Source organism: Durio zibethinus, chromosome 18 (genome assembly GCF_047325235.1).
Source record: "Durio zibethinus cultivar Kanyao isolate XHJ-2024 chromosome 18, ASM4732523v1, whole genome shotgun sequence".
Taxonomy (NCBI): domain Eukaryota; kingdom Viridiplantae; phylum Streptophyta; class Magnoliopsida; order Malvales; family Malvaceae; genus Durio; species Durio zibethinus.
In genome coordinates, this window is record NC_143179.1 from 14,487,844 (window position 1) to 14,500,444 (window position 12,601).

The 12,601-nt window shown below is 32.6% G+C and overlaps 1 protein-coding gene across 2 annotated transcripts; it reads right to left on the minus strand.

Moving 5' to 3' along the window:
• Positions 1–231: 231 nt before the first annotated feature.
• On the minus strand, positions 232–11,995 carry LOC111299696 (MACPF domain-containing protein At4g24290-like). Of its 2 annotated transcripts, XM_022895069.2 has the most exons (8): positions 11,737–11,995; positions 11,392–11,630; positions 9,332–9,512; positions 6,543–6,608; positions 6,156–6,348; positions 3,717–3,883; positions 619–1,327; positions 232–380 (listed from the first exon to the last, which is right to left on the minus strand). In XM_022895069.2, the coding sequence occupies exons 1-7, from the start codon at positions 11,974–11,976 to the stop codon at positions 662–664; spliced, it is 1,752 nt and encodes a 583-aa protein (XP_022750804.2). In that variant the 5' UTR covers positions 11,977–11,995; the 3' UTR covers positions 232–380; positions 619–661. The 2 variants fall into 2 exon arrangements, with proteins under 2 accessions (XP_022750804.2, XP_089603804.1); XM_089747678.1 differs by having other exon boundaries at positions 232–1,327.
• Between the last annotated feature and the right edge of the window lie 606 nt (positions 11,996–12,601).

Here is a 12,601-nt window from a genome sequence, read left to right on the forward strand (position 1 = left end):
CACACCGCCTACGCAAAACGGCGGCGCTAATAAGCATTTTTCATTTTCTTTTCTTGTTTTTATAGCGAGTTGATTTTACTTCAGCCTTGTGAAGATGAAAAAAATGAAATAAAAGTGAACTCAACGTAGGAACTTAATGAAAAGAGATGTCATCGGCAGCTAGATTTCTCAAGAAATGTTCCATAGCATTTAGAAATACAATTATCTACAACGTTAAAAGAAACAATAATATGGAAATAAAAACAACAAACTGTTTATTATCATTCGGGGAATACTATAATATATACAACCAACACACATTATTGTATGAATAATTAAATATCAACAGTGCCCAGACGCCTTCAGAGAAACATCAGCCGTTGTAGGAACATCAACAACGCCTAGAAAGCATTGAAAAAGCAATTATAATCCTAAATTTTTCAGCAAATCCTAGTAAATGACCATTTCATTTTGAAAAAAAAAACCATCAATCTCTTCTCAAAACTACTTAAAGTTCTATTAGTATCTTTCATCAAGTACTCAATCCACACAACCCACTCAAAACCAACTTGACTTAACCCAAATTGATTGAAAAGGAAAAAAAAAATGCAACACACCAAAGCAATTCATCTTTTATACCTCATCTAAACCGGAACTGATCCACGCTGTCTAATTGTTATCTCTAATCTGGTAATATCACAGTCAAGAGAGAGTATTTTACTCGCAATGATATTTTTCCCTTTTCAACCATGAGCCTTGCACCAGAGACAACCCAGTACCCAGGTAAATCTTGCGGTCCTCTGGTCATCTCTGTTGTGTCTACAAACCGCAGAAGTTTTGGTGCTTGGCTGGGCAATGGAGGGCCCCCAGGATAAACGGCAGAGTTTATGTTGACCTCAGTTGGAGGAGGAGCTTGTTTTTGAGTACTTGAGAAATGAGTGCTGATTAACGTTGAGATAATCCCAGATTTTTGGGTCAAGGCAGGAGAGCCATCCCACTGAGGCTGCCTGATAGCTTTTGCACCTATTAACTTGGAGAAATGCAACCGTAAGAATAAAACTTTCTTCAAGCCAGAGTCTCCAACTTCAAAGTGAGCACCAGTAACAATAGACAGTTCCTCATCAGACTCCACAGGCGCTGTGCAGACATGAGAGAAGCTCTTCCACTGGATCTTTTCATAGTACTTGCGTTCAGAAGAGGGATTAGAGACACAGGTGCTTCGTTCATCCTCAAGCTGAAATGTCTTTGGCAGTGAGGAAAGATGCTGCAAGTGAATCGCCAAGCAGTTGCCCCTTGTACCTTCCAAATAAAGTCGAAGGCCAGTTACAGGCTTTTTATCCACATAAACCTGTCAAAAGGAATTCAATATAAAGTAAATTAGTACAAAATCGGTTATTACAGTAGCTTATTGACAACATTTCTGATCAATTTTTAAGCTATTAATGCCAATCACAAAGGCAGAACCCTACAAGAAGGGTCTTTTTTTTTCTTTAAACAACAACCATTATAATCCTAATAAGAACAATAATAATTTCACATAACAACTATGCTTTTAATTTTGACATGTATCCACCTGCAGTTTCACTTTGTTACCAAAGGGGTTAAAGCATTAACTTTCCATGAAATGACAAAACTCACAAGCATTTCTTTTTTTCTTTTTTAAACACCTTTTAAGAGTAAGGATATTTTACTATCAAAAAACAGAAAAGGATGTCCTTTTTAAACACTATATCTCCCTTTACAATGACTACAAAACACACCACAATAAGTGTGAAAGTGTAACTTGAAGATGCAGTTAAAAAGTTGAAAACTGAAAATTGAAGAGTAACCCCATAACCCCATTTGATAACGTTAAAAAACCACAAAATCTTAAAAACCAAAAATGCAATGTTCTAAGTGAAATAACTAAAAAAACCACATAAATACAATTTAACCTTTTTTAAGCCAACCGTTGAATCAGCAGTTCAGGCTTATTTATTCTGAAACACTAGGAACTCATGTCTATTCATTAGTGGGAAGTCATGATTATTCACTAGTGAGACCACAAATATGATAATCTCTCTTATCATACTTGACACAAGGTATCATTACCAGACAGAGATGGCATAAAGGGTGGGCAGCCCACGACGTATTTTCATTTTTTTTCATTTGGTCCCCACCTATCACATCTTTAATTTTTTAAAGTTGACCAATAAGTAATGATCCCATCATTTTTTTTTTATATGATATACTCATTAATTTTTTGGAAGAAACAATGATCCATGATATATGTTAATTGTTATTTATAATTGTAAAATTTATTGCCTTTTGAGTTAATTAGTGCTTGTAAAATTGTTTATTCGTAGTGAAAAATTTTCCCCTTTCCCATAAGGACATAAGCATTTAAGTTGAACCATGAAAATTATGTACTAATTTTCTTCATTTTTACACTTTTTTTCATAATTATGATACTAAAATAGTAAATACATAAGAAAAACTAATAATTAAAGGAAAAATTATATATGGAAAAAAGGAAAATATAATATTGGGTCAAGCAAAGCACTGCCCAACCCATTACATGTGAGGTCACACCTGGTATGACCCACAATGTAATTGGGCCACAAGCTATGCTAGGCTTACCTCTAAGAAATCTGGGCCATGCAGAGCCGGCCCAACCTGTCCATTTTGCCACCTCTATTACCAAGAACTCAAAAAAGGAGGAAGCATGCCTTTTTAATAAGAAAAAAAAAGTAAAGTAGACTACCAAGCCCAAACTGCAAAACTTTGCTTTTCAGGAACTATAAAGAACCAAGCCTTAAAGGAACTTGTAGGATGAAACCCAAACCTTGCATCTAAAAAAAGTCAAACAAAGATCCCAAAAACTGCAAACTCAAGTTGCAAAATCAAATTCATAAAAAAAAAAAAAAAAGCCTATTAATCCCTAGCTCCCTCAATTTGATAATGTAGTTATAATAACACACCCAGCAAATCCCTAGGTTGCAACATATTCTCTAGCACACAAAGCACCTATTCTCAGATAAGTTTAAATCACAACATTACCCACCAATACCGAATAATACCTCGCCTATAACAACAACAATAACAGAGTGGTGATTTTAGAGTGTAATTAAAACTCTTTTATCCTCCAACAATTCTTAGTCTGCATATGTATATGTGTGTGTGTGTGTGTGTATACATATATGTGTGTGTGTGTGTGTGTGTGTATATATATGTGTGTGTGTGTGTGTGTGTGTGTGTGTGTGTGTGTGTGTGTATATCCATAACATGATGGCACTTTTGCTGTTGTCCGAACTTAAACATAATAGTTCTGAATTGGATATCACATTTTTGGTCATTTGGATGTCTCACTGGCTTGAGCAAATCCATTTCTACAATGAGTTCTGCCCTATTTAACTCACATCAGGATTTGAGAACATTTCTCTTATATGACCAAATAAAATCATAGGTTAAAGGGAGTCCAAGGGAGTTAGGATATACTTTTAACTATGCCTGTGGATAGCAAATATTAACATAGCACAAAAAAGAGGCTATGGTAAGTCATCTTTGCTTTGTAATTTGATTTATATTTAAGCTCCATTAATGCCATGCACTTGAAGTGACAATTAACGAGTTAACATGCGACATGAGCACCAAGACAAATTATCACATCAAAATGTCCATGATAGTTTTACCATGCTTATCACTGGTTTTTATTTTGGAAATGGCAGAAGGGCCATATACAAGACTGGGAATATTACCGGTGTTGTGTTAACATAAAGCTTGGGGCCCATGAAGCTAAACTGCAATGATGCACTATTTTGTTGCTTCTTTTGAGGACCAAGGGGCAGCTCACCAAACACTGGAGCCCATTGCTTTGGAAGCTGAAACTCCAAAAACTGGTGTAGTTCATCTATTGTAGGCTTATCTGTATTTAAAAGGAAAATAAATGAATAATGGCTTACATTTCCTTCATACCAGAAGCAAATTTTGGAAAACACCAAGAAAAATGAACAGTGAAGACAAACATAAATCTAGCAACTTATATATTTTTAATTTCTTTTTCTTTCAAGATGAAAATAACCCAAAGTTTAGCTTCAGACTGTATGATGAAAAAGATAATACTGATCATGTAGAAAAAAGTGGGTGTTTTCCTACTTGTGAAGGTGATCAGTTTTCTATTAACAAGGGATACATATTGTTTATTTTAAAAATTTTAAAAAAAAATCAGAACCTATGTATTAAAAGAATGGTGTGAGGATATTTGGCACTTTTACATAACAAAAATTACCATCAGATACCAATTAACCATGTAAAGTGGAAATGAAATGCAGATTTGATAATGACACTATACACAAAGACGAAACAAAATCCTGAATAATCGAGTTGCATGACAAGGCAAGAATGCTTCTGTTAACAATATACAGCGGTTATTTTATTCTTAATTCAAACCTTTTTCCTCCAAGAAAATGAAAAAAAAAAAAAATTACAAGGCACTAAAGGCAAATTTGCCAATATATTATGGGTCAATGTTGAATTTTGCCACTAATTTCTAATTTATCACTTTTGGACAAAAGTTAACAAAGACGGAATATTCCCAAGAATTTAACTACAATAGTGGAGTATTCCATCTCCATTACTTTACGTCTGAAAATCATTGACAATTAAAGTATAATAGCAAAATTTAATGCAATTGAAGTACTATGGCAAAATTCAACATTCACCCACTGAATAGGGGCAAATTTGGCCTTTATGCCAATATACAATTGAAGCTCCAAATATATATAAGTGATTTTATGGTTAAGAAACAAGCCACAAGAAAATCCCAAAACCGAAATTCTGAAAAAGAGATTAAAAATTTATGCAAGAGCTCATAACAGTGTACTATGTAATAAACCTAGACTAGAGTCGTAATTCTTGACTGTGAGTAACGTGCCTTTAATTTTTATCTTATTAAGGCACCTTAAAAGCCAATGCTACTTCTATCATCCTTCATGAATAAAACTACTTAACACTAATAGATGACTCAAATACTAAAATTAACCCCCAATATGAAATTGAACAGACTCCATGCTTAGTTTAGATTTTTTGGATCATCCACATATCAATGATCAAGTTTATTGGCAAGCAAGGGACAGAATAAGATGATGTGCCACAGAATGAAGTATACATGCATATGCAAGTAGGATATAATAGTATGAAATAAAGGATGTGATGAATTGGAAAATGGGGAACCTACTTCTCTTACCAAATCAAAGCAGATAAAATAGTCAGATTAAGAAATTTTTGACCAATTTCTAATTTTTTCAAGGAAGAAATGAAAGGGAGCCATGCATCATCAAGTAGAGCGTAACGTGAGTATCCCTTTGAAAGGTCAAGGAAGATTAAGGATCTATTAGTGAAACCAAATCCAACACACAAAGCAAAATATGTTTAAAACCATTAATCTAGGATTAGTTTTAGGATCTTGCCACAAATCCAGAATCAATTCTATTTACAACCATATCCTTCCAAATCCACAGGAGTTGCCACATTTAAAGTCTAAGCGAGAGCTAGTTAAGAAAGATTAATCTGGATATTTGATTGAAAGAAGTAGATGATTGAAACTAATAAAAATGTAGGGTTTTCACTCATTAGCACTAATTATTTAGGAGCAAACTGAAAAAGTAAATGGTCTTTTCTTTCATTAAGTCTCCAAAGACAGTACTGCAGTTAAAAAAAACCGGCAACAGAAATGGTTGATATCAACCTGAAGGGTATGGGTAATAATAATAGTCTCTACCAGAGGTGTAGCCTACTTTTGTAATGTCAACCAATTACACCTTTCTCTAGATTGGATTCTACAAAATGCTTACCCAAGAGGCTTATTATAGACAGATGATGCTTTGGAAAAATGCAGCTTAGGTTATGCACAATGGAGAACCTTTTCCTTAAAATGATCTCAATGGCCAACACAAGTTAACCAGAGATTAGAGAAACAAACAAATTCATCCTAAGTAGAATGATTAATTTAGACAATACTCATCAAGACAATGATAACGAAAGACACTGTCAGCCAGACAATAAGCTTTGGTTTTTGTTGTGCATGACTTATGCAGTAAAAATACTTGTTGGAAACTTCAATGCGTTGTCCAGGTGGTAACTATACATTTGTTGAAAAGCAATAGGTAAAATAATAATGAATTAAGATTTGCACGTACAACGAAGGTATAGGTTGATGGCATGGGTCAAAAATCCACTCCCATTAACTCCAGTAAGCAATGATGTGATTGGGATAAAAGACATGGAGATCACATCCGGTTCAGACTGAACAGTTTGACACCATTCACTGTGCCATGAACTTGTATTCAACTTTCCTCCTTTCCTTTTGCAAATGAATTTAATATCCTGCAACTGCAAAATGTTTAAGACATTATACAAAGCTCCTAAACAGAAAAATATGTTTTGACAATAATCAAGAGTTTGATAACAGGATATTAAGAGGCAATTAAGAGCATTTGTAGCATGTATAAAGACAAGAGCTGAATAGGGTCATTCATTCCATAAACATTAAATTTCCAATATAAACTTATTTAGAACTAGCATACCTCCACATGAGAATAAGAACTGGTTGGAAACATGTCCATGGAATCTAGCCCATTTTCTTTAAAAACCTGAAAGAAAAACCATCATAGAAGTTAGAAAATTGAAATGTATCCATGTATGCTTTTGCAACTAATGCAAAATATAAAATGCTACCAAGCAGACCAAGCGGGTTAGTTATTTCAATATAATTTGTAGATTGCAAACAACTATACGCTCAAGATTAAATTTTACCATTACAAATTAATTGAATTTTGCCACTATATTCTCAATTTTGTAGATTTTTGGACAAAAAGTAATGGAATTGGAATATTATACGGAATATTTTCATTAATGCATGCACCAAATTTCCATCAATTCCATTACTTTTTGTCCAAAAATCAATAAAATTGAAAGTATAATGGCAAAATTCGAAGACATTGAAGTACAATGGAAAAATTCATGATTGAGTTCATAGAGTGGAATTTGGCCTTAATCCCTTTCTCTAATGTGCTTCTTCAAAGGCAATGAGGGAGATTTTAATGTTGTCTTGCATTCAAAGAGGGAAAAGAATTGGGTGGTAAGTTGAGCTAGGAAGAATCACAATGGCAAAACTTTTAAAGTTAGATTGCCCAAATGTATCGTGGACTGCCAGGATTTATCACTCATGGAAAAAGGAAAATGCTAAACTTCATCTAAGAAAATTTCACATTCTTGATCAAGTTCAGGACTCTCTCCAGTGCTATGGTATAAGCAAATGTCAAATTATTGATCAAGTACCTTCCTCAAACACACTGAGAAAAAAGAAGTCACTTAAAAATCTATCCCTGCAAGCCCCTTAGTTTGTTACAAGATCCATTCAAGTTTCTAAGGCTCTACGTAGTCAAACATGAAAGATAATTGAAGAAATCACACTTGAGCAAAAGCAGGTGCACCCAACATTTTGGAGGCTGAGATGGCATTCCTTGTACAACTTTGAAATAAAATCGAGCTAAAAATTGCGACCGTCAGCAGATTCACAGGTACACAAAGGAATTGGAAAGGATTAAATTTTGTGCCAACCAGTTTGGAAATGTAAAAGAAAATATTTCATTCAGATATTTCACCACTATCAAGTCATATTCATACATAATAAGTAAACCTATAATAGGACTTCGAAGCTAACTCAAGCCCAAAATCCAAGTGAAAGATTAAAGTAAGGCTATAGACTTGATGAATGCGGGAACTAAATGATCTTTTGGCTCTCCTTGCTTGCATAAAATCAAGTAGTATCATATTAGCTATTCACCTAAACCTGAGATTGAAAAGGCAAAACTTTAATAGGATTTTCAAATTAAAATATGCTTTGAATTTATTTTCTCCAAAATTGAAAATGGTTTAAATATGAGTTGAATTTATTCTAATCAAGAAGAATCATTATTAGTTGTTAGCCTTAAATTGATTTTTGTAATGATAAAACTTAAATATAATTTAACCTTCATATGCAATAGTTATAGAGGTTATATCTTAGCCTTGAGATCTAGTTTGAGTAATTTTGCTGATTATTAGTGAATTCAACAGGAAAATAAGGGAGAAAACATAGGTGCCAAACATCTTTAAAATTCTATTGTTGATTTCTCTATCCTTTCTCTCTCTAAAGCATTAGAGTAATCATTGAACACATGAGTACATTTTGTCCAATGTTAAATTCCACATGGTAATTTCTGTTTTCCAAAAACTTATTTAAATTGCGCAAACAAAATATCCCACAGAATTTTTGTCCAAAAATCAACCAAAATAGAAGTATGGCAGAAAATTCAATGCAATTGAAGTACAACAAAAGAAATTCAAAATTGAGTCATAGTATAGTGACAAATCTGGTATTTATCCCACAAATGACCAATATTTAAACCAAGTTTTTTTTTCAGTGTTCTTATAGCTTCAATTCTTTCAATATTTGTATATATAGATGCTTAGATTATTTTAAACTGATTTTTGAGAGGTTATTGGAGTACAAAAAATTTCTTCATTCTTAGTAAATCCTTGTAAGAAAAGAAGTGAGAAACCGCTTGGTTGTTGACATTATACTTTAGCCTTAAAAGTAATTGTTGTAGAGGCTATAATTTAACTTTCATAGGTAACGGATATAAAGGTTATATCTTAGCATTGAGAGCTAGTTGAGGAAATCTTGTAGAATATTAGTGAATTGAACTCCTTGGCAACAGGAAACTAAGGGAAAAAACATAGGCGCCTTCAAAAAGGACCAAACCTCTTTAAAATCTCTATGTTTGGTTCTATCCTTAATCTCTCTTAAAGCTTTTGAAAAGTAACTGCTCATACTTCACTCATTTACTTATATTTAGCATTAATTTTCAAATTATCTTTATCTTTGATCAAGTTGCTTTTTGATTGCGATAATCCAAATCACCTACTTTAGTCTAAGTTCAATAATTATGTTCCTATTTTTATTAAGCTGTTATTTGACTAGAATGTCAATTTTTTACTGAGTCTGAAGAAATTCGATTAAATTAGGTTTATTTGTATCCAGTATTTAGATCAAAAGTTCAACTCTTGTACAAGTAGTTTTCTGTACACTTTTACCACATGTAATAAAGTTGGATATTATTAGTTAGTGGTTCTAAATGCCTAAAACCTAGTGCTCTTGTTTCAACTTCAATTTGACATCAATTTTAGAATTTATTTTGATTCTCATTTGCTGTTTCTATGTCTGCACTGCATCACTTGATATTGAGCTAACATCAGTATTTTCTTTATATTTCATTTGAGTCAAATTACAGTCAATCCAATTTACAAGAAAAAATTTGATGTTGCTAACCTTTTCTCTCTTGGTTTTATGTCGAGTTTCTTCTATCAGCATTTTGTCTGCCAAGTCCTTCAATTTCTTTTGTACTTCAATCGGTTGGAGAACTGATGAATGTTGTTGTTTCATATATACAACATCTTTTCCACCCATCTTCACACCAACAATAACATGGGTTCCATACGTCTCAATAAACCTAGAATATGGCAACAAGATTGAAGTCCAATGAGATTTAAAAATTTGATGAATCAAACATGATTGCAGCAATAATTAAGGAGAAGGTTTGAAACAAAGTCACACATCTTTCAACTATTAAATTAACGGTAAACTAGATAAATATACCTTGTGGTTTGAAGCGGGATAAATTTGCCCCCAAATGTTTAAAAAGTGACACTTAACCATCCTTAATTTCCTTCATTAGTATCAAACTTAACATCGTTAACTCTATTGTCCCTTTGTTTCCCACGTGGTTTTTTTTTTAATTTTTTATTGTTTCTTTTTTTTTCTTGTTTCCAAAAAACATTTTTTGCTCTTTTCCTCTCTTTATCTCCATTTAAACCTCTACTCTTTCGCTCTATCTTCATCTAAAATCTTTGCAGTTTTTTTTCAAATATTTTGAAGATCTACCAAGTAAAATGAATTGGTAAAAGTTGTACTCCATTCTCGTTTTTCGTTTAATCTCGATTGCACACTACTCTTTTTATTTTCTCCCTTTGTAATTTTTTATTTGGTTTCTCCATCATGATTTTTTATTTGGATTCATTATTGCACACATAATGAATATTGGTTTGCCGATCAATATTCACTTTTTGGTGTTTAATTTTGCGATTTGCTAAAGGAAACATGGGTTAAAGTTTGATCAAGAGTAAATTTTGATATTTTTTAAGATGTTTAAAAGTTTTCAATTAATAGGATTCATGTGTTTTACGGATTTCAAGCTTTAGATTTTGGGTTAGTATGTGTAATTTTTTGTTAAAAATTACACCCAAAAAAATTGGGTTCAAAATTAGGGATTTGGATTCAAGTCAAATAAAAATTTTTTATTTCTCTAAAATTTTCAACACATAAAAAACAGAGAAAGAACAAAAGAAAAAGAAAAAAAAATCATGAAAGAAAATTGAGGTAGTTTGTAATTGCCATTACATTTAACATCAAAGTTTTCTTTTAAATGACAGATGATTAAATCTACATCCATACCAATTTTCAAATTAATAAAAAATGTCAAAAACTTGCATTTGGAAAAGGCTGAATTTTTAAAAAAATAATAATAAAAAAGCTTTAGCTTTGTAAAGGTTTTTACATAAGCTCTTGAAGATTAGAGATGACCAGAGTTTTTGGGTTTTAGAGATAGAAAAGAAGCCAAAGTTTATTTGGAAATGGTAATTAAATATTGGAAAGTAACAATAAAAGATACGATCTTGAAAAAAAAAAAATCTCAAGGTGGTTAAGTGTTACTTTTAAAACATCAGGGGGCAAATTTATCTCGGCTCAAACCACATGGTATATTTATGTAAATTACCCATTAAATTAAATATACTAATAGTAACAGCACCAAAACTTTATCTCCCTAGAAGTCCAAGTACATAGAGGAAAAATATTAAAGATTCATCAAATCATTGTTTGGAAACTAAAAAACCCTCCAGAAAAGGCAAATTTTCCTTTAACAGAAAGCCATAAGATGCATTTTTTATGAAGAATGATTTATAATATAGAATAGTTTGGAAGTATATTAACAACTTTTATCAACTAATTTAACCTCCAAAATAATAAAACTATCACCTCATCATGGGGCTGATGAATTACATATTGGCTTAATGTGACATAAACCTTCTTTATTTCAAATACCCAAATTTATAAGATAGAGATGATAATACCCAAAAGCTTGCCAATTCTAAAACTTATTAGTTGCCAGGGGATTGTGAAATAATGAAATTATCAATAACAACCAGAACTAGAAACCATGAATTATCATCAAATTAAGCAGAAACCATGCACTTAATCAGCTTGACAACAATTCTTCTATGTAAAGCAAAAATTAATACACTGAGAAGAATGGTGGAAGAGAAGATACTGACTTAGCCAATGCAGGAGGATCCCATGATGAAGGGACAGCTTGTTTGACATGATCACACAGCATGACCTGGGATTTCTCTAATGCAATGTTGTAAAGAGTTATGAAAACGCCATCAAAAGCGAGGGTTTTAGTGTTGGCAGCATCTTTTTGCCAACCTGCTGTGAATTCGAATGCAGCATTGAAGTGGCCCGAAGGAATTTTACCAGACAGGGAGAGTTCCTGGTTAAACTGCTCTGACATCTACAAGTAAGAGAAACAAATATATATGTAAAAATAAAACTTATAGGAATAAAGTTATATTCAGTTTCAAATAATAATAAATTAAAAAGAAAAGGCAGGTAGCTACCTGCTGGAAAGAGAGGACATCAGATGTGAACCTGATCCGCTCCCCCTTATCGCATTTGATAGATTTGGGAACATTACGAACCAAAATCCCTCCAGAAACGGCGATGTCGCGGACGTGATCATGATCGGCGATGGTTATCAACTTTGAGGATTTCTTGCAGTATTTGAGCTTGAGATCAAGGGTCAGATCGTATCCCAATCCAATCGACTCAACCACAGACTCGGCGGCTTTCCTCGCCATCTACTCTCAACAGAAAGTCTTCTTCTGTTTTCATGCTCTCTATTATTTATGCATAGAACGGGAACTTTGTGAGTGGTCAAAGGCGGCATATTTTCAAGGCCGTCATAATTTTTTTTTTTTTTTTTGTGTTAGGTGAAAAGTAGCTTGGAGAGGGAGCGAGAGCGAGTCAATGGTTTGGCACTGCAATGTGTTTCTCCGTCCCGCGTATATTACCCCTTTTTCAATAGGTATATTTGATTGGAGGTATAAAAAGTCAGGCTATCGATGAGGCAAGTTAGAATGGTTCTCCATTATGCGTGGGCTGTTTTTTTGAAAAAAAAAAAGTAAAAAATCATAATCTTAAATTACATATAATTGTAATGGTAGCTCTAATATAGTTATTTTAAAATATTAATTTTTTAAGAATTAAAAATAATTATTTTTGAATTAATCAATGATTTTATTTATTTTATTCTTACCCTTTTAGGAGGTTTTTATTGGCAAAATCTAAGTGTCATAAAAAATAAAAAATTAGTGAAAAACTTGTGTGGTTAGAAAAACAAAAAATGTATTTTAAAAAATAAAAAAAAAGACTAAATTTAGAGAATAAAAAAACATTGATTTCAATCTTTTCAATGAAAATGTT

Coding starts and splice junctions, on each gene's coding strand:
- LOC111299696 (XM_022895069.2), bottom strand. CDS start 11,976: ATGGCGAGGAAAGCCGCCGAGTCTGTGGTTGAGTCGATTGGATTGGGA. Junction 11,631..11,736: donor ATGTCCTCTCTTTCCAGCAG/GTAGCTACCTGC, acceptor TCTTACTTGTAG/ATGTCAGAGCAGTTTAACCA. Junction 6,349..6,542: donor GTTCTTATTCTCATGTGGAG/GTATGCTAGTTC, acceptor AACATTTTGCAG/TTGCAGGATATTAAATTCAT.